This window comes from Mirounga leonina, unplaced genomic scaffold (assembly GCF_011800145.1).
Source record: "Mirounga leonina isolate KUSES-001 unplaced genomic scaffold, KU_Mleo_1.0 Mir_454, whole genome shotgun sequence".
Lineage (NCBI taxonomy): Eukaryota > Metazoa > Chordata > Mammalia > Carnivora > Phocidae > Mirounga > Mirounga leonina.
The window spans coordinates 14,835,744-14,863,058 of NW_023270763.1; the positions used below are offsets into that span (position 1 = coordinate 14,835,744).

General features: G+C 42.3%; 2 protein-coding genes across 4 annotated transcripts in view; one reads left to right on the forward strand and one right to left on the reverse strand.

Moving 5' to 3' along the window:
• LOC117999523 (S-adenosyl-L-methionine-dependent tRNA 4-demethylwyosine synthase TYW1) overlaps window positions 1-5,672 on the reverse strand; it is a 206,348-nt gene extending 200,676 nt beyond the window's left edge. For all 3 annotated transcript variants that reach the window (XM_034988723.1, XM_034988724.1, XM_034988722.1), the window contains exons 1-3: window positions 5,495-5,672; window positions 4,504-4,634; window positions 3,537-3,686 (exon numbers count right to left, since the gene is read on the reverse strand). In XM_034988723.1, coding sequence (XP_034844614.1) covers window positions 3,537-3,686; window positions 4,504-4,634; window positions 5,495-5,498 — 285 coding nt within the window. In that variant the 5' untranslated portion in view covers window positions 5,499-5,672. The remainder of the gene's footprint in view (window positions 1-3,536; window positions 3,687-4,503; window positions 4,635-5,494) is intronic.
• Window positions 5,673-6,474: 802 nt separating this feature from the next.
• Window positions 6,475-14,057, forward strand: SBDS (SBDS ribosome maturation factor). The gene is made up of 5 exons (XM_034988726.1): window positions 6,475-6,804; window positions 7,461-7,590; window positions 9,409-9,609; window positions 11,175-11,339; window positions 13,306-14,057. Exons 1-5 carry the CDS (start codon window positions 6,677-6,679, stop codon window positions 13,432-13,434), a joined length of 753 nt encoding a protein of 250 aa, XP_034844617.1. The 5' UTR covers window positions 6,475-6,676; the 3' UTR covers window positions 13,435-14,057.
• The last annotated feature ends 13,258 nt before the right edge of the window (window positions 14,058-27,315 follow it).

Genomic DNA, 27,315 nt, shown 5'->3' on the forward strand with positions numbered 1-27,315 from the left:
AAGGGGACTGATCGGCAGTGAGGTGACTGCTGTGATCCAGACAAAAGCAGAGGGTGCCGTGAGCCAGGGTGCAGAGAAGTGACTGGCACCTGGATCCATTTTGAAAGTAGAACAAACAGCATTTGCTAAAAATGGCATGGGGGTAGTAGGAAAAAGAGAGAATTCAAAGGGTTTCTTTTTTTTTTAACTAGGCAACTGGAAAGATAAAGTTGCCATTTACTGAAATGGTAAAGATTCTAAGTGGAAAAGGTCTAGGCAAAAAAAACGGGAGTTCAGTTGGAGCGTACTAATTTTGAGATGCCTACCAGACATCACATGAAGATCTACGACAGGCCACTGGATATGAGAGTCTGGAGTTGAGGGGAACAGTTCAGATTAAAAACATATTGGGAGGCCACCACTGAACACAAACCAAGGCCCGTGGGTCAAATCCAGCCCTCCATTTGTTTCGGTACATAAAAGTTCCTGGGACCCGGGGCGCCTGGGTGGCTCAGTTGGTTGAGCGACTGCCTTCGGCTCAGGTCATGATCCTGGAGTCCCGGGATCGAGTCCCGCATCGGGCTCCCTGCTCGGCAGGGAGTCTGCTTCTCCCTCTGACCCTCCTCCCTCTCATGCTCTCTGTCTCTCATTGTCTCTCTCACAAAATCTTAAAAAAAAAAAAAAAAAAAAGTTCCTGGGACCCAGTCATGCCACTTATTTACCCATGGTCTGTGGCTACTTCCACACCACAGCCGCAGAGCTAAGTAGCTGTGACAAGACTGTATGGCTCACAAAAACTACACACCTAAAAACACAGTATATAAAATAAAATACCTTGCCCTTTATAGATAAAGTTTGCCAAATTGCTCTAGATAACAAGATCCCTTAGAGTGAGTGCAAATAAAGACAAGGACTGTGCCTTGGGACACTCAATCTTTCGAGGCCAAGAAGATGAGGAGAAATCTGCAAATGACAGTGAGGAAGTCTAGCCTTGGCCGAGTAGGAGCATGACCTAGAGAACAGTGTCAAGGAAGATGAAGAGTGAGAATTAATTAGCAACATGGAAGTCACTGGGAACACTCGGGGCATGCAAGCCACACAAGAGTGGCCCAAGGAAAACAGAAGTAGGGAAACTGGAGATTTGGAGAGTGGCACAGACACGTTCAAGCTTTATTCTAAAAAAAGAAAGAAAGAAGAAAAAGAAAGAAAGGAAAGGAAAGGAAAAAAATGAGGTGGTAGTTAGAGGGAGATATGGGGTCAATAGGTAACATGGCATGCCCTGACCCATCGAGCACAGAAAATTTATAATTAGAGAACACAAATCTGTGCACACAGTAACAGAGAAAATCCACAATAGCTACCCCATCATTCGGTCCTAAATATTAATAGAAAACCATGGATCACTAAAAATATAAGAACAATCAGCAGGAAGGAGAAATAGTAGCAACAGAAAAAGTGAGAAAGCAGATAAATCAGGGAACAGAAAAACAAATTCAGTGAGATATATTCTTTTTTTTTTTTAAGATGTTATTTATTTGAGAGAGAGAGAGAGAGAGCACAAGCCGGGGGAGAGGCAGAGAGAGAGAGAGAAGCAGGCTCCCTGCTAAGCAAGGGAGCCCAATGCAGGACTTGATCCCAGGACCCTGCGATCATGACCTGAGCCAAAGGCAGACGCTTAACCGACTGAGCCACCTAGGTGCCCCTACTAAGATATATTCTTAAATAACTAACAAAATAATATAAAAACTGAAAAAAGTGATGTTTTTGCAACTAAAAACATAATAGCCAAAATAAAACATTCAAAAAAGAAGGTTTAGAATTGAAATCCCACAATCCAGAATAGAAAGACAAAGTTACAAAAAGAGAGGATGGATTGAAGACAAAGAAGCCATCCAAAAGCTCTAACATCCAACTAACAAGAGTCCCAGGAAGAAAAAAAGAGAAAATGGAAAGGGAAAAAAATTGCCCAAGAAATCAGCAGAAATGCTCACAAATGTTCAAAAGAGCCCAAGTGTCCAGCACAACAGCTAAAAAAAGAACCAATCCAGACACCATCTCAAAAAAGTTCCCAACATAAGGGCACCTAGGTGGCTCAGTTGGTTAAGCATCTGCCTTCGGCTCAGGTCATGATCTCAGGGTCCTGGGATTGAGTCCCACATCAGGCTCCTTGCTCAGCAGAGAGCCTGCTTCTCCCTCTCCCCCTGCTTGTGCTGTCAAGTAACTGAATAAAACCTTAAAAAAAAAAAAGTTCCAAACATCAAGGACAAAGAAATGATTCTAAAAGCTTCCAGAAACAAAAAAATCAAGTCATCTACAAAGGAATGAGGAGACTAGCTCTGACAGTGAAGTGACACCTTCAAAGTTGTAAGGAAAAACTAATCTCCCTTACCCAGCCAAATATGAATCCATTCAGTGTGAAAGCAAAATAAGGAAATTCAAATGGCACAGCTTTAAGGAGAGTCATCTAACCCATACTAACAAAGAGGTGGCCAACAATAAAGCCACTGAGATTTGAGTAATGTGTCAATTAATACAAGGAGTCAGTAACTTATAATTAACGTTAATAATCTAGAAATACAGCACACACACGTTAAAATTATAGCCATCAGAGGAACCAAAAATAAGAAATAGTTAAAAAGAGGTTCACTAGAGAGTACTTTTCATTATGAACCCTCCTCATGCCTGGATTTGTTACAATCTGCAAGTGTTGATTTGATCTTTTAGAAAAAATTAAAAACACACATGAGAGAGGCTATGAATGAGATCTTTTATAAATAACATAAAAGGACTTTGTTTTGGCTGCTCAGATGCCTTTTTTACATTTCTTCCGGTTTCCCACCTCTGTTGCTTACAGTTGAACTTAGTATCAAGTGACCTTCAACTATGAAGTGGAGCAAAAGCACCACGGATCTGAAAAACTATGAAATATTATTCTACAAAATATCCACAAGAGGGCAGTACAACCCTGTTTAGTACTATACAAAAATAACGACCTTGATTTTTTTTAAACTTCATTTCCATGTTCACCTTAGAATCTTTTCCTAGAAAGCACTAAATAGCTGTGACCTTCATAACAAAGTAGCCAGCAGCATATACATCTGCAGCATATGTCTACTTTAAACAGTATTCAATGTCTATTGTTAACACTTTTAACACTACTAAATCAAAACACGTTTTATAAAGTAGATGTGTGAAGTTGTGAAAGTCAGGACCCACAATGGACACTATTGCTGACATTCTCTTTTCACTCACCCCTACTTCTACAACCACCATCAATAACGGGCTTAGAACTCTCCATTCCGCTGAGGCAGAAGCAAGCTCCAGAACAAAGATCCTTCATGACAGTGACCATCAGATACCACCAATTAGCTGGAATTGGGCACAAGGAATAAAAACCCACCCACCACCCCAGAGAGGAAAAATGTAAGCTGGGAAAGGGAAAAAAGAAGATGAAAAAAAAATCAGAAGACCAATTCCATTCACTGTGAGTGGACACTTTTAAGGGATCTTCTAAAAGATCAGGAAACCCAAGGAAAAGTATCACATAAAGTTCTTACCTTTGCTGTTCCAGTCTGGGAACCATAGAAAATTTTCACTCCAGACACAAAGACTTCCTTCTTTTGAAGAGGGATATAACCATTTGTCATCAAATCCCCAGTTGCTTTTGGAACAGATTTCTGTGAGTTCTTGTCCTTGAAGATAAACAACTGCACAAAATCCATCAAGTTTGAATCTTTTCCCATCTTCAACTGGGACGAAAACCAGTACAGATACTGACCTATTTTACTATTCTCTTAATTCTTCCGGTGTACTCTTCAAATATTAACCCCCTTGGTATAATTAGGTACGTTAAAGGCTGGACCCAGATTTTTTTTTTTTTTAAGATTTTATTTATTTATTTGACAGAGAGAGACACAGTGAGAGACGGAACACAAGCAGGGGGAGTGGGAGAGGGAGAAGCAGGCTTCCCGCCGAGCAGGGAGCCCGATGCGGGGCTCGATCCCAGGACCCTGGGACCATGACCTGAGCCGAAGGCAGACGCTTAACGACTGAGCCACCCAGCGCCCCTGGACCCAGATTTCTTAAGACTATAAAGATCCCTACTTCCTCCAGGACAAAACTATACATACATTCATCCACAATGTGCTTTAGTGGAATAACAGTAGGAACTCATTTACTGATCTTTAGTTAGTGGTAAGAAAAGAGAAGATAACTGCCCTTTGAAGATGCTAATACGATTGTTTTTTACAAGTTTAATTTTTCATTACAAAATCTTCCTGTATCTTAAGAGGGAGACATCCACAGCCCATCAAAGAAAACATAAATAACGTAGCCCATAATAACTTAGTCTCTAAAAACCGAGAATAAATTCTTTAGGCATTTAAAAGAAAATGTCTAGAGACCAAACATAAAAGTGACTGAAAGTTCCTTTTAGCTTTTCTGAAAACCTTAGAAAATCTGCACTCTAACCTCTCTATAAATCTAGTATCTTAACACTCTCCTATAAAAAATAATTCCACTTACCTGCTTCCTGATGACAATCTGGAAACAAATCCAAAGGCTAATGCCAAAGGCAAAGCCCAAATAGACGTAAAACCTGTTCATCCATAATGACATTAAAGGTGATGAGAAGTCCCATGTATCCAAAGAAGGATCTAAATTTAAAATGATACATACATGTAATTTCACTTAAAGCTACATATATAAAGCTGCTCATCCTGATTTTAAGCATAAAAAATAAGAGAAAACCAATCTTCATTTTCAAGAACCCAGCTAAGAAATCTATAAAAAATCAACTCTAATAAAAATAACACACCGCTGCATGTGGTAATGATAAAATTATCGGGAAGATAATGCTAACGCAGGAAAATATACAAAATCGTACCTTCCTTTGGATATAGCATTTGGAAGCAAGAGAAGTTGAAATACTTCATGTGGAATTATGAATTTTGCTTTGTTTTGTGTGCTCCATAAGAAAAGCTTTAAAAAGTACTAAACTATGCCCTTTCTTCTAGTTTTAAAGACCCACTGCTGCTTGTAAAGGGTTCTCAACGGACCGCACACCCCATTTTTTTGGAGTGAGATATGAATAGATCTGGCCTCAAATGTCGAACCTGGAGGCAATTTCAAAAGGCGAAGCCTAAAAAGTGGGGTGTGCAGGTGCTGCTCCACTGTGGAAAAGACAAAAGTGGGCTTTGCAGTTGCTGCTCCGCCACGGAAAAAACCAAAAGCCATCAGCACACGCGGGTAAAGAGAGTGGGCAGTTTTCTCTGCGTTTTACTTGAGGTTAGGAGCATAGTTCCTGCTGAACTCATCCCTAGCCTCACGAGGCAAAAGCCAGGTCAAAAGCAGGGTTCAGTCCTCCCTTGCTGTCAGCGGCTCCCGTCCCGGGCCGACAAGCACAACAATCTGAAGGACCGGGCCCGAGGACGCCACTCCGCTGGGAGAGGGTCTGAGAAAAACGGGTTCCTCTCTCCGCCCGCGTCGCGAATTCTGCCCGCCGGGGGGCCCTTACCCATTCTCCTCAGAGCCCAGGCCCTGCGGCCCGACAGACCCTAGGACTGCAGACCTGAAAAACCTGGCGGCCGGCGCGGATACCAGGAGACCGCCAAACTAGCTTGAAGCACTATCAGTAGAGCCCGAGCACGCAGCGCTGGCGGCAGCCATGCCACTCGCTACCCCGTCGGATTGGCTCAGAGGGGGAAGGGGCGGGTCCAGAGGGAAGCCCCGCCTACGGCTCCGCGCGAGGAAACCGAAGCCCTCCCAGTCCCGCTCGGATTGGCTCAGAGGGGAAGGGGCGGGCCCCGAGGGAAGCACCGCCCACGGCTAAGGGTTAGGAAGCCGGAGCGCATCCGAACGTTCCCGAATTGGTGCAGAGGTTCAAGGGGCGGGTCCAATGGGGAGCAAGGCCAAGACAGGCGTGGCATAGGGGAAAGAAACGCGGAAATGGCGGGCGAGTTAAGCGGGTATTTTCCACCAAATGCCATCCGTGGTCCTGTTTGGTCCTCAACTGAAACACACCGACTATAAAAAGGCATTATTTCGGGAAATTTGGTTGTGGACTATTAGATGATATTAAGGACCTTGGGTGATGTTGGGTGCATCCGGAAGGAGTATAGACTGACGTATTTAAAGCTAAAATCTTATAATTTGCTTTAATCTACTCCAATAAAAAAATAGGGAGAATGAAACAAGAATGGCAAAATGCTGATAATTGTTGAAGCAGGGAGATGGGCTCATGGGGGTTCATCATATTTTTTTCTCAACTTTTTTAATCTCACAATTTTTCCACAATAAAGAGTTAAGGTAGGTGTGGCCCCGAACTCTGCGGAACTAAGAGGGGCCGACGCCACGTTTCCACCCGGTCACTAAAACATCAACTTCACCAGCCAATCAGAGCTCCTTAGCTCATTGGCGGAAGTATATTACAGTAAGGAAGTGCGCCTCTCCTGTCGGGCGCGGAACGATGTCGTAAAAGCCACAATGCGCAGGCGTTGTTGCTCTCTTTTTCTTTCCTGGTTTCTGCGACATCTGACGCCTGCGCAATAAGATAACTGGGTGTATTGTGGCGGCCGTCGGAGCAGGTAGTGGTCGATCCGCGCGCCGCTGGGTCATTACAGCGAGGCGCGGGTGGTCCTCAGGCCGGCGGCGCGGGTTAGCCTTGGTTCCTTGGACCCAGCGTCTGTGAGCAGCTACTATGTCGATCTTCACCCCCACCAACCAGATCCGCCTAACCAATGTGGCCGTGGTACGGATGAAGCGCGCCGGGAAGCGCTTCGAAATCGCCTGCTACAAAAACAAAGTCGTCGGCTGGCGGAGCGGCGTGTGAGTGACCCCTCTCCCTCCGGGCTCTGGCCGGACTTTTGCCTCCGCGGCGGCCTACCCCCCGCTCTTCGAATGAACTGGGGTCTTGGCAGGGAAGGAAACGGAAAATTTATCCCGGCTCTGAGCGTGAGAATCACTGTCCTTCCCGAGCTTAGCGCCTAAATCAAGGGTTCCATTTTTATTTGGTTCGTGTGGTTTAGGTTGTTGGTTTGGGGTTTTGTTTTAATCGGTGGGTGTCGTAAAAGCTGCAGCCAGGAAACCCCCAAAATATGGTCGTTTTGCCAAAATAACGTTAAAGCGTTGGGACCTAGCCTTCCAAAAATAGCTCCCCTGGCCGTAGAACAGCCTGATCACAGGTCTTTGCCCAGTAGTTTCACCGAGGTGCGCAGTCCGCTGCTGCCATCTAGGGATCGGATTCCCTGGCAGCCGCCCGCCCTCCGCTCGCGTTCAGGGTCTCGTGCGTACTGCCGTGACGTTTGTCTCAGGGAGTCAGTGGGAGCACAAATGCGGTTCTGAGTTTTGAAAATGTTCCCTCGCACTGAGGGTCGGTTAGGAGTATTTGTTGTTTATATCGCTGCCATCTTGTGTTTAAAATGTGAATGAATTTCAAAGTTTCAAGTGTGCTCACTTAGGGTTTTCTCTCCTGCTGTCACAAGGGAAAAAGACCTTGATGAAGTTCTACAGACCCATTCAGTGTTTGTAAATGTTTCTAAAGGTCAGGTTGCAAAGAAGGAAGATCTGATCAGTGCATTTGGAACAGACGACCAGACGGAAATCTGTAAGCAGGTGAGTTCTAACATCTGCAGCATAATTGACTCTAATGTTCTTTGTAGTAGAAGTACTTATAGGTATGTTAAACTTTAAAACGTTATTTTTTGGGAGTGAATAGTTATCCTACAGTAGTTCAACCTGAATAACATCACTTTTTTTTTTTTTTTAAAGATTTTATTTATTTATTTGAGAGAGAGAGAAAGCATGAGGTGGGGAGGGTCAGAGGGAGCTGAGCAGGGAGCCCGATGCGGGACTCGATCCCGGTACTCCAGGATCGTGACCTGAGCCGAAGGCAGTCGCTTAACCAACTGAGCCACCCAGGCGCCCTTTTTTTTTTTTTTTTAAGTGAGAGACGGGGAGAGAGATTGGGGAGAGGCAAAGGGAGAGGGAAAGAGAAAATCTTAAGCAGGCTCCACTGCCTGGAGGGCTCAATCTCACAACCCTGAGAGCATGACCCTAGCCAAAATCAAAGAGTCAGATACTTAATGGACTGAGCCACCCAAGCACCCCTGTAACATCACTTTTTTTAATTGAAGTATAATAAACATACAGTGTTACATTAGTTTCAGGTGTACAACATGGTAAGCGTCGTCACCACCTGTCAGAAAAGCGTTATTACAGTCTTATTGATTATAAACCATATGCCGTTCTTTTCATCTCTGTGACTTATTTTATAACTGGCAGTTCATGCCTTTTAATCTCCTATATCTATTTCACCCATTCCCTACCCACCTTCCCTCTGGCAACCACCAGTTTAGTCTCATAATTAAGAGTCTGGGGTTTTTTGTTTGTCTCTTTTCGTTTGTTGTTCATTTGTTTTCTTTCTTAAATTATGCATGAGTGAAATCATGTGGTGTTTGTCTTTCTCTGACTTACTTCACTTAGCATTATACCCTTTAGGTCCGTCCATGTCATTGCAAATGGGAAGACTCGTTCTTTTTTATGGTTGAGTAATATTATTCCATTGTATTTATATACACACACACACACCATTTATTCATCTATCAGTGGACACTTAGGTTGCTTCAGTATCGTGGCTATTAAAAATAATGCTGCAGTAAACATAAGGGTGCCTGTATCTTTTCAAATGAGTGTTTCTGTTTTCTCTGGGTAAATAGTAGGGCGATTACTGGATCATATGGTAGCTCTACTTTCAGTTTTTTGAGGAACCTCCATACTGTCTCCCACAGTGGCTGCCCCAGTTTGCATTCCCACCAGCAGTGCATGAGGGTTCCTCATCTTCACCAACACTTACTATTTCTTGGTTGTTGTTTTTTGTTCTAGTCATTCTGACAAGTGTAAGGTGGTAACTCATTGTGGTTTTGATTTGCATTCCCTTGATGACGAGTGGTGTGAGCATCTTTTCATGTGTCTCTTGGCCATCTGTATGTCTTCTTTGGGAAAATGTCTGTTGAGGTTCTCTGCTCATTTTAATCAGATTACTTGGGTTTTTTTGTTGTACAGCATCGTTTGTAATAATTCAGGACATAACAATTTTGCCAAGCCTCCAAAATTTAAGTCTTCTAAGTTGCTTTATTTTGTCCATTTATATATTTTTAGTGTAATATACTTGAAAATAGAATTTCTTTTCAAGGATTTCACCATTTACAACCTTTGTAAGATTGCCTTTTCTCCTTTCCCCACCTAAATAAGTAAGATCTTAGAGCACAAGATAATCCAGCGTATCCCTTAGGTGAAGCTCAAATCGTTACTTATATATCAATAGCTGAGAAGGATGGAATTTAATTTTCTCCCCAAGTTACTAATTCTTGTGGTTAACAAATACTGTGCAATAAAGACATTGCTTTTTTAAATCTGTTGGGGTTTTTTTAGATTTTGACTAAAGGAGAGGTTCAAGTATCAGATAAAGAACGGCATACACAGCTGGAGCAGATGTTCAGGGACATTGCAACTATTGTCGCTGACAAGTGTGTGAACCCTGAAACAAAGAGACCATACACTGTTATCCTTATTGAGAGAGCTATGAAGGACATCCACTATTCGGTCAAAACCAATAAGAGTACCAAACAGCAGGTGAGTGGTTTTTAATGTCAAAAAGTACCCAAATGAAAATCAGTTTTCTCTGAAGAAAACATTAAAATACTCAGTCTGTAATAATAACAAGATACTACTTAGAAGCAGTTGGGTAGAGGTTTTGGGGAAGGGGAAGGAAATGATGGGGGTTATAGGGAGGAGTAATGGAATTTTTTATAACAAAGCACAAATGTACTACAGTTCTCATTTTCCTTTCCAAATCAAACCTTTAAAGATAAAACTTAACTTTTTTTTTTTAAGATTTATTTATTTATATAAGAGAGTGTGTGTGCACGCATGAGCTGGGGGAGGGGCCAAGGGAGAGAGTCTCAAGAAGACTCCACACTGAGCATGGAGCCCAACACAGGGCTGGATCATGACCTGAGCCAAAACCAAGAGTCAGATACTTACTGACTAAGCCACCCAGGCACCCCAAAACTTGGATTTTTGAAGAGTCATTTCAACTCTGCATTTTACATTTTTTTTTAATTTATATATTTCATATGCCATATAAGTCATCTTTTTAAAAGGTACAATTCAGTGGTATATTCACAAAGTTTTTGCAGCCTTCCCTATTACTTAATTTGAGAACATTTCTATCACCCCCCAGAAGAAACCCTGTCACCATTAGCAGTCACTCCTTGTTTCCTCCCTCTCACATGTGTTTGGCAAATTTGTTTTCTGTTTCTATGGACTTTTCTATTCTGGACATTTCATATAAATGGAATCATACAATAATGTGGCCCTTTGAAGGTTCATACCTATTATAGTACATGTTAGTACTTCATTCCTTTTTAGGGCTCAATAATAACCCAATGTATAGAAATACCATATTTTGTTGATGGATATTTGGGTTGTTTCTGCTTTTTAGCTATTATGAATAATGCTGCTGTGAAATTCATTACAAGTTTTTGTGTGTACGTGTTTCCAATTCTCTGTACCCAGAAATGGAATTGCTGGGTCATGTGGTAACTATATTTAACCTTTTGAGGAACTGCCAAACTATTTTCCAAAACAGCTGAGGCATTTTACATTCCCACAGTCAGTGTTCAAGGGTTCCAATTTCTCCACATTTTTTACGATATTTGTAATTAATCCACCTTTTTCATTATAGCCATCCTGGGTGTATCATTCTGGTTTTGATGTGCATTTCCCTAATAACTATGATTTCAGCATATTTTCATGTGCTTATTGACCCTGGGTCATCTTTGGAGAAAACACTATCTAGATCCTTTGACCATTTTTTTAATTATTTGTGTTTTTATTGTCAAGTTGTAAAAGTTCTGTTTATATTCCAGATACTGGTACCTCATCAAATGTGTGATTTGCTAATATTTTCTATTTAATGGGTTGTCTTTTCACTTTCTTGATGGTTTTTGAAACACAAAAGTTGGTAATCTTCAAGTTCAATTTATCTATATTTTCTTACGGTTGTTTACATTCTCTGTCCATCCAAGAACCATCGCCTTTTCAACCAGATGGAAACTGCTTTGTTTTGAATCCCTTAAAGTAATGCAGCAGACGAAGCAAAGAAATGGCCATTGTTTTCAATTTTGTCTTGCTAGGCTTTGGAGGTGATAAAGCAGTTAAAGGAGAAAATGCAGATTGAACGTGCTCACATGAGACTCCGGTTCCTTCTTCCAGTGAATGAAGGGAAGAAGCTGAAAGAAAAGCTCAAGCCACTGATCAAAGTCATAGAGAGTGAAGACTACGGTCAGCAGTTAGAAATTGTGAGATGAAAACACTCTTATTCTTTTGTGTTCATGTTACCAAAGTAGTCTATTCTTTAGTCATAAATGTGTAACCAACATTTAGAGGGTATGAACAATAAAACATTTCCAAAACCTCTTACATAGAACTAAGTAAAAATGTCAAGGTCTAGGTAAAACTAAATTGTAGTTAAGCACACTTAGGATTTTTTTTGTTGTTGTTAGTTCATGCTCATTTTGGATAAGAATATATTTTACAGTGAGTCTTCTGTTATGAGGAAATTGGAAATAAGACTAAAAGTCGGACAGCCTTATTTACCACAGAACATTTTTTTTCTTTTTAAAGATGTATTTATTTGAGAGGGGGTGGGGGGCAGAGGGAGAGGGAGAGAGCATCTCAAGCAGCCTCCCTGTTGAGCGTGGAGCCCAACCCCAGGGCTCAATCCCACGACCCTGAGTTCACGACCCAACACGAAACCAAGGGTTGGATGTTCCAACCGACTGAGCCACCCAGGTGCCCCCTACCACAGGACATTTTGTAGAAGCAACAGAGGCCTTGTGTCTTATTCCTCACCCCCCAGTGTCAGACACAGTATAGATTCCATTGTCTGCAAATTCATGCCTTGAGACTTTGCAACAGCTTCCGTTTAGATGAGCTCTAGACTGGGATTGTTGAGCATTCCACTCAGTGTGAAGCAACACATCAGACATTCTGAAGTTCTCAAATTTTTTCAAAACTTCACAGGTGATTCCTAAATGGGCCTTCAAGCTTCTTTTTCTCCTTCAGATGTCAATAAAAAGCGGTGCTTTCACTGAACTATAAATGTTCATGCTAAATTTTAGTACAAAAAGAACCATAGTTTTCTAGTTCCATTCACTTTACAGCCAAGGAATCCAGAGAGGTCCTCAGGGAGGTGAATGCCTGTCACAGGGCTTACATGCATACTTAAAGACAGAGGCTGACTTGGAAAACAGTATGGAGACTACTCAAAAAGTTGAAAATAAGGGGGCGCCTGGGTGGCTCAGTCGTCAAGTGTCTGCCTTCGGCTCAGGTCATGATCCCAGGGTCCTGGGATCGAGCCCCACATCGGGCTCCCTGCTCGGCAGGAAGCCTGCTTCTCCCTCTCCCACTCCCCCTGCTTGTGTTCCCTCTCTTGTTGTGTCTCTGTCAAATAAATAAAATCTTGGGGGGAAAAAAAAGTTGAAAACAGAACTACCCTACAGTCCAATTGCCCTATTAGGTATTTACCCAGAGGATACAAAAATACTGATTTGAAGGAGTACATGCACCCTGATGTTTATAGCAGCATCATCAACAATAGCCAAACTGTGGAGAGAGCCCAAGTGTCCATCACCTGAGGAATGGATAAAGAAGTTGTGGTATATATATGCAGTAGAATATTATTCAGACATCAAAAAGAATGAAATCTTGCCATTTGCAACAAAATAAGTGGAGCTAGAGAGTATAATGCTAAGTGAAATAAGTCAGCCAGAGAAAGACAAATACCTATGATTTCACTCATATGTGGAATTTAGGAAACAAAATAGATGAACATAAGGAAGGGGGAAAAGACAAAGATAGAGGGAAGCAAACCGTAAGAGACTCCTAATGATAGAAAACAAACTCAGGGTTGATGGAGAGAGGTGGGTGGGGGAAGGGGTGGATGGGGGGTGGGTATTGAGGGCACTTGTTACGATGAGCAGTGGGTGTTAATATGTAAGCGATCAATCACTAAATTCTCTCCTGAAACCAATATTGCACTGTGTTAACTGACTAGAATTTAAATAAAAATTCGGGGGAGAAAAAGACAAAGGCTGGACTGGAACCCAGTCTGCTGCCCTGTGCGTTGTCTTCGCTCTTGCACTGTAGGACTTGAGCAGTAGGGACCTCCGGAAAGTGGTGTGTGTTTGTCCTAGAGGAAGTTAACGCTGTGTTCCTTTGCCTTGCTCGTCTTCATGAGGTGAGCAGCTGTGTTCCATGTTTCAGGTGTGTCTGATTGACCCGGGCTGCTTCCGAGAAATCGACGAGCTAATGAAAAAGGAGACAAAAGGCAAAGGTTCGTTGGAAGTACTCAACTTGAAAGATGTGGAAGAAGGAGATGAGAAATTTGAATGACGTCCATCAAGCCCCTCAGCTCTAAAACACTAAAGCATTTTCTTTTCCCACGCTCCTCTCTTTCTGTGGTCTGCCAAATACTTGCTCAAACTATTTGACATTTTCCATCTTTGTGGGAATGTGTACACAAAAAGACTTTTCCTAATATGTATTCCACTGTGGGAGGATTCATTCAGTTTTAATCATAAAGTGGGGTTTTAGGCAAAAATGAAAAATCCAAGATACAGAGGGCAGAGTAGCTTTTTGCTGCCATGTCATGCCTTGTACTTGGCAGCGTGCAGGTTATCTGAGGCAGGTCTTGGGGGTAAAAAGTTAAACTTTCTACATTATAATAAGATAAATGTAGGAGGATATGATAAAAAGAGTGTTTGCTGAAGAAAACATAATGTCTTAATGGAATGTGTGGCCTAATACATAGCTTGGATGATGACTTCCTGATTATCTGAAAGCTAGCTCTGTGACCACTGCAGGACTGAAGTAATACTCACTGAACATGCTGCCATAACCTAGATTATTCTCGCTAAAGAATGAAGTCATCTGTTTCTAATCCTTAAAGTTTATAACCTATATTAATATAGCGGAATTATTATATATAATCAATAAAACCACTCTTTATTTTTATTCAACTGTGGCTTGTGTTTCTAGACCGCTTCCAAGCTCCCCTTCCTTTGCTCTGCCTTCTGTCTGGTAGGGTTGGAGAGTTCTCAGCAGGATGAAATAAATCCTATGAGGAGTGGTTAGAGCCGGGCCTGTTCTGATGGACACCTGGTAAATCTTAGTTATTTGGGAAGTAATTGAATATAATTATTTTAGTACTTAAACACTTAAATGGACAACATGCAAGTTTTTTTAAATCTACTTATCTTCAAAAGAGATGTTCTAGAATACAAATTAGGGATTCACTCAAAGTTAACATATGGTTGTATTTTGTGGACAGAAGTTTTTGACTTGAGCAGGTCCAGATGGGTTTTATAAGCACACAGAATTCACTGCTAATACAAGTTCTCAGAAATGGCCCATTTAAAAATAATTAATTGAAATTGCAAAGTCAAAATTGTTTCCTCATGGCATTAGAAGAAATACTCCTGCTGGATATCTTTGGGACACACACTTCATGTAATGCTGAAATTGAATTACTGTTTCGATAGCAATCCTTAAGACAGCTTTCTGACCGATTACATTTTACTGGTACAGGTTATTGTTTCATGAAACTGATCTAAACTCGAGGGCCCAGAAAATAATTTTTAACCAGTGAAGTTTACACTTTATCTCCAGCTTAACACAGTGTTTCAGGTTGGAAGTCGTAGTCACTAGAAATGTTTATTAGCTGCATCTTGAGTTGGACAGTTCAACAGTTAGACATCACTTTCTCATTCTCATTATTCATCTCCTAAAAAGCTGGAACCTTAAGAAATGTCAAATGTAGATCACATTATAATGAGTCACACTTCTGAACCTATAAAAAAATTTCTACCATATGTTAATCTCATTACTCAAAAGTGGTTAAAAATTTTGGTTCTCAATCATGCTCCCAGGAATGGTGCTATAATGGGTTGTTTGAAGGAGTGAGCTGTTTCTGTTGCTTTTTTCAATGCAAGCTATATTGTGTACATTTGGTCAGAATGACATTTTAGAATTAACCCTTTCCTGTTAGCACCGCTCTTTTCTGTGAATCATTGCTTGTACCCGAACACAATCACTCCAGCCCGTGGGACCTCACACCATTTTGAAATCCGCCGCCTAGGCCTGGATTTCACCCTGCCTTGTGTTCTAGAGAGCTGCTTAAATTCCCATTTGGCATGCTGGATGGTGAGCTACTCAAGGGCAGGAGATGAGCCATTGGTGTTTGGACCCAGTAGATGTGGAATAAATGTCTGTGGAGTGATACATGCTACCTCAGTGAGGGCTGTCAGAAGTGAGCATGGGAGATGACTAGTTTGTCCAGCTAATGACTGTCAAATCCATCTTCCAAGCTAGAATAGGTGTCACGCTTTGAGCTAAGGCTTCCCACCCTTCATACGAATGCATGCTGATGTGCCACTTGGCCGTTTCTGGTCTGCACAGATATCCCCCCCACACACACAAACACACACGCAAAATTAAGAATAGAACTACCATATACCATCCAGTAATTGCACTATTGGGTATGTACCCCAAAATATAAAAACGCTATTTGAAAAGATCTGTGCATCCCTATGTTTATTACAGTATTATTTCCAATAGCCAAATTATGGAAGCAAATTTCCATCAACTGATGAATGGATAAAGAATGTGTGATACACACACACGGTGGAATATTATTCAGCCCTAAAAAAGAATAAAATCTATTTACAATGATGTGGATGGACCTAGAGAGTATTATGTCAAGTGAAGTAAGTCAGAGAAAGACAAATACCATATGATTTCACTCATGTGGACTTTAAAAAACAAAACGGGGCGCCTGGGTGGCTCAGTTGGTTAAGCGACTGCCTTCGGCTCAGGTCATGATCCTGGAGTCCCTGGATCAAGTCCCGCATCAGGCTCCCTGCTCGGCAGGGAGCCTGCTTCTCCTTCTGACCCTCCCCCCTCTCATGTACTCGCTCTCTCTCATTCTCTCTCTCTCAAATAAATAAATAAAATCTTTAAAAAAAAACAAAAATGAATGAATAAACAAGAGACAAAGTTAAAAAACAGACTCTTAACTATAGAGAATAAACTATGGTTACCAGAGGGGAGGTGGATGGGGGGATGGGTGAAACAGGTGATGGGGAGTAAGAGTATATTTACCATGATGAGCACTGAGTAATATGTGGAATTGTTGAGTCACTTTATTTATTGTACACCTGAAACTAATGTCAACTACACTGGAATTAAAATAAAAAACTTAGTTTAAAAATAATACGTATTTTGCTGTTACAACTTCAATCAGGAAAGCTGAGTAAGCTTGTGGCATTAACTGGCCACAGATGGAGAAGACAAACTGCTTGCAAATACAAACCCCTGATCCAAAGACACAGGGCAGTCAATCACAGGTATTGATTTATCACAAAGCTGCTTCTCACAGGAGCAACTCTACATAGTGTGTTTTTGTGTCAAAAGAACCATTCATTTATAATGGTTCATTCTCCCAAGCAATCTGAGGAAGGCAGCTAGTCCTTAATAAAATGTCTATCACAGAACTTCAAAATCTGTATTCTCAACAGTAATCCCAAAGTTTGAGACCAATAGCATAAGAATTTTTTACAAAATGTTTAGCATAAGAATTTATATAAAATGTTTAGAAATTTTTAATAAAATTATTGCTTCCCCAACTCCCTGCTAGGCAACTCCAAAATTACTAACGAAATCATTGTGGCTGGGATTAGGAGTCTGGAACAAAGGCTGGATAGTACTGCCCAGACAATTTTGAAAAGAAAGATCAATCAAGAGGAAGTTGTCTTACCAAATAATAAAACTGTCCATATAGCCGCTATGATCAAGGCAATGTAGAATTGGCACAGAATAGACAAACAACAGAGCCCAGAGATGTGGGGCCCAAACCCAAAATAGATGAAAACTTAATATATGATAAAAGAAGTTCTGGGGCGCCTGGGTGGCTCAGTCGTTAAGCGTCTGCCTTCGGCTCAGGTCAGGATCCCAGGGTCCTGGGATCGAGCCCCGCATCGGGCTCCCTGCTCCGTGGGAAGCCTGCTTCTCCCTCTCCCACTCCCCCTGCTTGTGTTCCCTCTCTCGCTGTGTCTCTCTCTGTCAAATAAAAAAAAAAAAAAGGTAGTTCTGGTAGGCAGAATAATGCCCCTTTCCACTTACCCACCCAACCAAGATGCCCATGCCCTAATCCCTGGAGCCTGTGAACATACTTCTCTACACGCAAAAGAAATTTTGCAGATGGAATTAAAGTTACTTTAAAATAGGGAGATTATCTTGGATTATCCAGGTGATCCCAGTGTAATCCTATGAGCCCTTAAAAATGGAAGAGGAAAGCAGACTGACTGGTTGAAAGATGAAGTTCAGGGGAAGAAGAGGCAGGAGAGGGTTGCAGCATGAGAGGTACTCTACCTGCCCTTGTTGGCATTGAAGACAGAGGAATGGGACCATGAGCCAAAGAACTCAGAGGGCAGCCTCCAGAAGCTGGGAAGGACCCTCAGCTGACAGCCATCGAGGAAACGGACAGCTGAAAGGTACAAAATTCTAAGAAATAACCTGGAAGAGTAAGGAAATAATTTGCCCCTGGAGCCCCTGGGGTGGAACACAGCCTTGCTGACCCTTTGATTTTAGCCCAGTGAGACCCATACTGGGCTTCTGACATAAACTATGAGCATCTGGGCACCTGGGTGGTTCAGTCGGTTAAGCATCTGCCTTCAGCTCAGGCCATGATCCCAGAGTGCTGGGATCGAGTCCCCCAGTAGGCTCCCTGCTCAGCGGGGAGTCTCCTTCTCCCTCTCCCCTCTCCACCCCGCCCCCCGCTCATGCTCTCCCTCTCTCACTCTCTCTCTATCAAATAAATAAAATCTTTAAAAAAAAAAAAAACTGAGGGGCTCCTGGATGGCTCAGTCGTTAAGCGTCTGCCTTCGGCTCAGGTCATGATCCCAGGGTCCTAGGATCGAGCCCCGCATCAGGCTCCCTGCTCCGTGGGAAGCCTGCTTCTCCCTCTCCCACTCCCCCTGCTTGTGTTCCCTCTCTCTCTGTGTCTCTCTCTGTCAAATAAAGAAATAAAATCTAAAAAAAAAAAAAAAAAAAAAACTGAATGAGCTTCTGACATACAAAACTTCAAGGCGACAAATGTATTTAAACTGCAAAGTTTGTGGTAATGTGTTAAGATAGAAGTAGAAACTATAGATTACAAATGTTTCATTATGGTGAACGAAAAATGGTTGATTGCTAAATAACATTTGCATAATGTCTTATATCTAACACAGACTCCTACATCATAACATAGAGAAAAATGAATTTTACATGCACTATAGAACTAAGTGTAGAAATAAAGCCATGAAAAGTGTCAGAAAATATAGGAAAATATTTAACCTAACAGTAGAACAGGCTTTCTTAAGGAAAACAGAAACCTAGAAACTATAAAGGAAAATAGTAAGAGATTTAACTACATGAAGGTGAAATTCTTGGATGACAAAAGACACTTCAAGAAAGCTTAAAGAAGGGGCGCCTGGGTGGCTCAGTTGGTTAAGCAACTTCTTTGGCTCAGGTCATGATCCCGGGGTCCTGGAATCGAGTCCTACATCGGGCTCCCAGCTCAGCGGGGAGCTTGCTTCTCCCTCTGACCCTCTCCCCTCTCATGCTGTTTCTCTCTCTCTCTCTCTCTCACATAAATAAATAAATAAAATCTTAAAAAAAAAAAAAGAAAGCTTAAAGAAAATATGGTTGGAAGAGTAAGACAGGTGGAATGCCAACAAGTTAGGACAAACCAGTATAAAGGTCCTATCCTCATCCCAAGCACTGGAAATAGGGACACTAATTTGAAATAAATGCAGAATAAGATAGTCAACTTCTCTCAGAGAAATACAAAGTAATGAGAAATCATTTTCTATCCATCATATTGGAGAAAAGGTAAAAGACTAATTCTGATATTGTCAAGAATGTAGAGAAACAGGTATTTTCATGCATTGCCTGATGGAAGTGTAAATTGCTACAACCTTTAAGGAAAACAATCTGTTGGTATCTCTCTCTCTTTTTTAATTCCAGTATAGTTAACATACAATGTTATAATAGTTTCGGTTGTACAATGTTATGATTCCACAATTCCATATATTACTCAGTGCTCATCATGATTAAGTGTACTTTTAATCCCCATCACTTATTCCACCCTCCCCAACCTATGTCCCCTCTGGTAACCATCAGTTTGTTCTCTATAGTTAAGAGTCTCTTTCTTGGGGCACCTGGCTGGCTCAGTTGGTTAAGTGAGTGCCTTCGACTCAGGTTATGATCCCAGAGTCCTGGGATCGAGTCCCACATCGGGCTCCCTGCTCAGCAGGGAGTCAGCTTCTCCTTCTGACCCTACCCCCTCTTGTGCTCTCTCTCTCAAATAAATAAATAAAATCTTTTTTTTAAAAAAGTCTGTTTCTTGGTATCTCTCTCTCTTACTGTCTCTTTCCTTTGCTTGTTTTGTTTCTTAGATTCCACATATGAGTGAAATCATATGGTATTTGTCTTTCTCTGACTGACTTATTTCACTTAGCATTATACCCTCAACACCCAACCATGTCATTACAAATGGCAAGATTTCATTCTTTTTTATGACTCAGTAATATTCCATTGTATATATATATATATACCACATCTTCCTTATCTATTCATCTATCAATGCACACTTGGGCTGTTCCATTATTTGGCTATTGTAAATAATGCTGCAATAAAAAAGGGGTGTGTATATCCTTTCAAAATTAGTGTTTTTGTATTTTGGGGTACATACCCAATAGCACAATTACTGAATGGTATGGTAATTCTATTCTTAATTTTTTGAGGAACCTCCACACTGTTTTCCACAGTGGCTACACCAGTTTGCATTCCCACCAACAGTGCACGAGGGTTTCTTTTTCTCCACATCCTTCCCAACACTTGCTGTTTCTTATGTTGTTGATTTTAGCCATTCTGAAAGGTGTGAGGTGATATCTCATTGTATTCAGGGGATCTGCATTCCCCAAATGATGAGAGATGTTGAGCATCTTTTCATGTGTCTGTTGGCCATTTGTATGTCTTCCTTGGAGAAATGTCTGTTCATGTCTTCGCCTCACTTTTAATAGGGTTATTTGGCGGGGGGGGGGGGGGGGGGGGGGGTTGAGTTGTGTAAGTTCTTTATATATGTTAAATACTAACCCTTTATCAAATTTGTCATTTGCAAATATCTTCTCTCATTCAGTAGGTTGTCTTTTAGTTTTGATGATTGTTTCCTTCGCTGTGCAGAAGCTTTTTATTTTGATGTAGTCCCAATAGTTTATTTTCTTTTGTTTCCTTTTCCTCAGGAGACATATCTAGAAAGATGTTGCTACTGCCAATGTCAGAGAAATTACTGCCTGTGTTTTCTTCTAGGATTTTTATGGTTTCAGGTGTACATCTATGTCTTTAATCCATTTTTAGTTACTTTTTGTGTATGGTATGAGAAAGTGGTTCACTTTCAGTCTTTTGCATGTAGCTTACCAGGTTTCCCAGCACTATTTGTTGAAGAGATTTTTTTCTTATTGCCTATTCTTACCTCCTTTGTCAAAGATTAATTGACCATATAATTGTGGGTTTATTTCTGGGCTCTCTATTCTGTTCCGTTGATCTATAAGTCTATTTTTGTGTCAGTACCATACTGTATTAATGACTACAGTTTTCTAATAAAATGGGAAATTTGGAATTGTGACATCTCCAGCTTTGTTTTTCTTTTTCAAGATGCTTTGGCTATTCAGGGTCTTTGGTAGTTTTACACAAATTTTAGGATCCTTGTTCTAGTTCTATGAAAAATGCTGTTGCTATTTTGGTAAGGATTGCATTAAATCTGTAGATTGCTTTGGGTAGTATGAACATTTTAACAGTATTTGTTCTTCTAATCCATAAGCATGGAATGTCTTTCCATTTCTTTGTGTGGTCTTCAGTTTCTTTCATTAGTGTTTATAGTTTTCAGAGTACAGGTCTTTCACTTCCTTGGTTAAATTTATTCCTAGGTATTTTATTATTTTTGGTGCAGTTGTAAATGGGATAGTTTTCTTAATTTCTCTTTCTGCTACTTCATCATTACTGTATAGAAATGCAATGGATTTCTGTACATTGATTTTGTATCCTGGAACTTTGCTAAATTCATTCATCAGTTCGAGTAGTTTTTTGGTGGGTTCTTTTCAGGTTTTCTATATATTCTGTCATGTGCAAATAGTGAAAGTTTGACTTCTTCCTTACATATTTGGATTCCTTTTATTTCTTTTTTTGTGTCTGATTGCTGTGGTTAGGACTTCCAGTACTATATTGAATAAAAGTGGTGAGAGTGGATATCATTGCCTTGTTCCTGACCTTAGGGGAAAAGCTCTCAGTTTTTCACTATTTAGTATGATGTTAGCAGTGGGTTTTTCATATAAGGCCTTAATTATGTTGAGTATGTTCCCTCTAAACCTACTTTGTTGAGGGTTTTTATCATGAATCGGTGTTGCACTTTGCCAAAAGCTTTTTCTGCATCTATTGAAATGATCATATGGTTTTTATCCTTTCTCTTATTGATGTGATATATCACATTGATTGATTCATGAATATTGAACCACCCTTGCATCCTGGGAATAAATCCCACTTGATCGTGGTGAATGATTCTCTTTAATGTATTGTTGGATTTGGTTTGCTAGTATTTTGTTGAGGATTTTTGCATCCATGTTCACCACGGATATTGGCATGTGTTTTGCTTTTCTCCAAGCCGTCCAGCCTATAAGAGACCACAGAAGGGCACATGAGGGGGGCACCATACCCAAACATTTCTAGAGCAACCCACTACCAATCATTTTCCCTTTTCCATCCTGACCAGCGTATGTGTACATATATCATTGAGATACATGTCTTTTTGAGGAAAAATGCCCTTACTACATGCACTGTGCTCTAATGTTTTCTGTTTTTACTACTTTCCTTTTTCCTTCTTTATTGTTTTCCATGCCAGCCATGACCCGCAGCTTGAAAACCACTGCTCCACATGACAACATCCCAGATCACAAGCAGAGGCTTTTGGGAAGGATTGTGTTCCTTTTCCCACTGTCCTTTTGCTTCTGAAGTGATATTTTAACAACAGTCTCCCCTCCCCTCTCCTCCCTACCCTACCCTCTCCTCATCTGACATTGACCCAGATGGAGACGTAGAATCCTCAGCCATGCACTTGTACACTCACTCTAGCTGTGCATCTATTTGCACTCAAATCTTGGCATTTTTACACCAGACCTACCCAACAGGTACACCATATGGTTAGTGTTCATGCCCCTTCCTGCCCTGAGCCTGGAGGCTTAAGAGGGCAATTCCTAACAGGTTCGTTGCATCATGAATGGCTTTTGCAAGGCTCTACCTCTCTCTTTTGGTCTCCAATGAGAGAGTCTCTTTTTAGGTCCCTATCTCCCAAATCCAATTTCCTTTTTCAAATGCAAAGTCAACTCATTTGGAGTCGAAGCCTGTTGAGGATTATTGCACTAGGGCTGAAAAAGATAAAAAGGATAAAAAGATAATGTTGGGGGAGGAACTTCTGTTCAGCAAACGGTGGAACTTTGCCTATATTCATTCCTATTTCTTTCCCTCTGCATTCGGGGGCTTTATAACTTCAGTTATTCTATAAACTATAGAAGAAAGGGTGTGGACTCTAGAGTCAGAAAACCCAGCTTTGCTGGTTAATAGCTGCTTGACCTTGGGCAAATCACTTATTCTCTCTAAGCCTTTATTTCCCCATCAGTAAAATTGAGCTGATAATGCATGTAAAGCCTTAACCCATCCCAGAACACATGCACAATACATTGTTAATATTAATTCAGAGGAGTTTAGTGATTCATGTCCACAGCCACAGAACAAGCTGTTGGCTGAGGAAGAGAACATCATTTTCCCCAGGGGCAGAACCTGGCACGGGAGACCAGGCTCCAACATGGACTTGCTATGGAACTCGGGACAAGGTTATTATTGTCTCTGGCATTTGGTTTTCTTGCCTTAAAGTGGAGAAAATACCCTATCCATCTCACATGGTGTTTAAGTGACATCATTCCCTAACAGGACGTCAAAATCAGACTCGACTTGTCTCCTAAATTGCTCTTGAAAACAATAGGTGACAAGAACTCACAAGAGAAATGCTGGCCATCTATGCAGGACATGCTAACACTGACCAAAACAAGGCAGCAGTTGAAGAGCTTTGTGTTGTATCCCTTGGAACTTTAAGGACACAGACTCTGATTCCTACCTCCTGTCTGGAAAAGTCTAAAGGCAAAAAGCTGACAGCAGAGAGAACCTCATCAGAGCAAGGCACTCTCCCACTTGGGTCAGGGCAAGGGTGGACATCCCCTTGAGGAAGGTAGTTGACCCAAACCATCTGCAAAGGACCCTACCTAAGAGTTAGGTACCCCAACTGCCACAATCAGGAACTGAGAAGGCAGCTGTACTCCACCATTGAGGGGGGACCGTGATAAGGGAACCATACATTAGGAGCCCCCATAGGGTAGAGGGCCAAAAAACCCACAAAAGCACCCCACAAGGCCATGAGCCAACATTTGGGCATCTGCCACAAGCAGAAAATGCCAAGGTCATATGACAACTGCGTCAGTCACGTAAAACCTCTTCAGCCCTCCTTACGTTTCCTCCCTCCATTCCTCCCCAGCAGCAGAGCCAGTGGGAGAGGAGGCAGCCTGAGGAGAACCAGAGGTCGTGCCTCCCACGTGGCAGGGTTCAGGGTCCAGATCAGTCGGGGGAGCCATGGGAGAGGGGAGGAGTTTTACAGGGCCTTTGTTTCCTCGTTTTTGGAATGGATGGGGATCGAATATCCCTGACCGCCCAGAGATGGGGACCAACTGAGGTAATACCCATGATGTGCTTGAAACAGTGCCCAAAGTAAGCCCCGGGCCCCAATCAGAATAACAAACCCACAGGCACACAAGTCTGGGTCACAGCCCGGAGCTTCCATTGGCTCTTCCTTCAGCTTCTCAGCTTTTTGTAGGTCTTGTCTTGGAAGATCAGCCTCTTTGGTTCTGTTCAAAGACAACATCCCTGAACTAAGCAGTGACAGAGCCCAGACTGGCCCCTGTGCCCCCGAAAAGGGCAGCCTCCTCATCCTGGCCTCGAAGTGGCCAGAGCACAGGCCACATGAACACTATGGACAGCTGGCAGGGCCTCCCCTGGTTTGGCCCACCTTCTCCGCAACTCTTCCACTGCGCTCTTCCCCACGGATGGGACCTCACAGGCCTGGGAGCCTGCTGGACCCAGATAACTCCCCACTCCCATCCTCTGGAGACTGGTGGATGTGGGTCGAGATGGCAAACCCACATTAACGTTCATCGGCTGATAAACTGAAGGATTCCAAAGGCATGGCCTTTTTTAAAATGTTTTTTTAACAATTTTATTTATTTATTTGACAGAGAGAGAGTACAAGCAGGTGGAATAGCAGGCAGAGCGAGAAGGAGAAGCAGGCTCCCTGCAGAGCAAGAAGCCGGATGCGGGACTCGATCCCAGGACCCTGAGATTATGACCTGAGCCGAAGAAGGCAGTCACTTAACTGACTGAGCCACCCAGGTGCCCTGTATTTTTCAGTTCTGCTGCTTGGAGGGTGACACCCAAGATTGGGTCTCCATCTCTAATCAACTACTCTGATAAGTGTCAAAGTAAAGGGAAATTTCAGACTCAGGAAACCCCACCAACATCATGAAAGCAACAATACCAACAGCAACTCACATCCCCAGGCTAAGGGGTGAACCCTGAGTATCCAGTTCCAGTCCGTTCATTTACAGGTATGTCACACAAAGTCAAGAATAGCAAAGGCTTAAGGATTGTTTAGACAAGGACAGCCGGATGCATGTCTCATTGTGGATTGGGCCCTGGGGGAATAAAGCTGTTGAGTGACATTATTGGGTCTCATCTCACAAAACTGAATGTGGGTCAGAGATTAGATTATAGTATTGGATCAATGTTAAATTTCCTGGTTGTAAGAACTGTACTGTGGTTATAGGAGCACCTGGGAGGCTCAGTCATTGAATGTCTGCCTTCCGCTCAGGTCATGATCCCAGGGTCCTGGGATCGAGCCCCACATCGGGCTCCCTGCTCAGCGGGAGGCCTGCTTCTCCCTCTCCCACTCCCCCTGCTTGTGTTCCCTCTCTCGCTGTGTCTCTCTCTGTCAAATAAATAAATAAAATCTTAAAAAAAAATGTACTGTTATTATATAAGATGATGCCCTCGTTCCTAGGAAATACAGAAATATTTATGAGCAACAGGGGAGGGATGATATTGCCAATTACTCAAATGGCCCAGAAAAAATTATGTAATACAGAGAGAGGCAAAGAGACAGAAAGCAAATGGGACAAAGATAAACAATGGTAACCCAAAGAACTCTGGGTTCTTTCTGCTATTCTTGCAATTTTTCTAGAAGTTTGAATGTATATCAAAACAGAAAGTCACAGAAAAGCAAGCCACAGCGTCTGGATAAATGTTCTAAGGTCTTGCCTCACAGATGTTTCCGTTGCTCCCAGATGAGATAGGCTATGGAATATTCCCACCTCAGAGAACTTTTTTTTAAAACTTTTTATTCTTGAGGTATAGTTGACATCCAACGTTATATTAGTTTCAGGTGCACAACATACTGATTCCACAACTCTATACATTCCTCAGTGCTCATCACTGTAAGCACACTTATCCATCTGTCACCATACAACATTGTTACAATGTTACTGATGTTTTCCCTATGCTGTACTTTTCATCCCAGTGACTTAACTTATTTTGTAACTGGAAGTTTGTACTTCTTAATCCCCTTCACCTAGTTTCTCATCTCCCCCATTCCCCTCTGGCCACCACCAGTTTGTTTCTCTGCATTGATGAGTCTGGTTTTGTTTGTTTGTTCATTTATATTTTTTTTTTACAGTTTCTTAAATTTTTTTATATTTTTATTTAAATCCAATTAATTAACATATAGTGTATTATTAGTTTCAGGGGTAGAATTCAGTGATTCATCAGTTGCGTAAAACACCCAGTGCTGGGTGCCTGGGTGGCTCAGTTGGTTAAGCGACTGCCTTCGGCTCAGGTCATGATCCTGGAGTCCCGGGATCGAGTCCCGCTTCGGGCTCCCCGCTCAGCGCGAGGCCTGCTTCTCCCTCTCCCGCTCCCCCCTCTTGTGTGCGCTCTCTCTCTCTCTCATTCTCTCTCTCAAATAAATAAATAAAATCTTAAAAAAAAAAAAAAAAAAAAACCCAGTGCTCATTACATCAGGTGCCCTCCTTAATGTCCATCCTCCAGTTACCCCATCCCCCACCCCCTCCCCTCCAGCAACCCTCAGTTTATGTCCTATGATTAAGAGGCTCTTATGCTTTGTCTTGTTCATGTATTTTTTATTTTATTTATTTATTTATCTGACAGAGAGAGAGGCAGCGAGAGAAGGAACACAAGCAGAGGGAGCAGGAGAGGGAGAAGCAGGCTTCCCGCTGAGCAGGGAGCCCGATGTGGGGCTCGATCCCAGGACCCCCGGATCATGACCTGAGCAGAAGGCAGACGCTTAACCGACTGAGCCACCCAGGCGCCCCTTATTCATGTATTTTTGCTTTTTAGTTTCTGCATATGAATGAAATCATATGGTATTTGTTTTTCTCTGTCTGACTTATTTGACTTAGCATACTGCCCTCTAGATCCATCTGTGTTGCGGCTGGTATGAAAAAGACAAGAAAAAACAAGTGTTGGCGAGGATGTGGAGAAAAGGGGAGCCTCGTGCACTGTGGGTGTGGGTGTAAGCCGGGGCAGTCACTGTAGACAACGGGATGGAGGTTCCTCACGGGACTTCTCGAGCCTCCCCCTCCTGCAGCTCCAGCCCCAAGTGGCGACAAGCAGACCCCACCCCTCAGCCTGCTCCGCCCACAGCTCCGCCCCCTCCTGGGAGCAGAGCCGGGGCGGGGGGCCGGTGCGCGTGCGCAGCATCCCAGGCGCGGGTGCACAGAATGCCAAGAGGCCCATCCCTAGAGGAGGTAAGGACCGTTTCCTACCTCAGTGGTTCTAGGAACGCAGTCCCCAGCAGCAGCACCTGGACATGTATTAGACATGCACGTTCGCAGGCCCCAGCCCAGAACAACTGAGTCCGAAATTCTAGAGCTGGGACCAGGAATCCGTGTGTTAACCAGCCGCCGGGGGATTCTTTGACAGCCACAGCTCTACTAAATGAAGGCTATGTTAAAGGCATCAAAATTGGGGCTTCTTTCCTGTCCAGTTTCTTTATCTTTTTTAAGG

Bases quoted from the DNA above. Each gene is read 5' to 3' on its own strand.
- SBDS (XM_034988726.1), top strand. From the start codon at position 6,677: ATGTCGATCTTCACCCCCACCAACCAGATCCGCCTAACCAATGTGGCC. The intron at 6,805-7,460 runs GTGAGTGACCCC...TGCTGTCACAAG, and splicing joins GTCGGCTGGCGGAGCGGCGT to GGAAAAAGACCTTGATGAAG. The intron at 9,610-11,174 runs GTGAGTGGTTTT...TTGTCTTGCTAG, and splicing joins ATAAGAGTACCAAACAGCAG to GCTTTGGAGGTGATAAAGCA.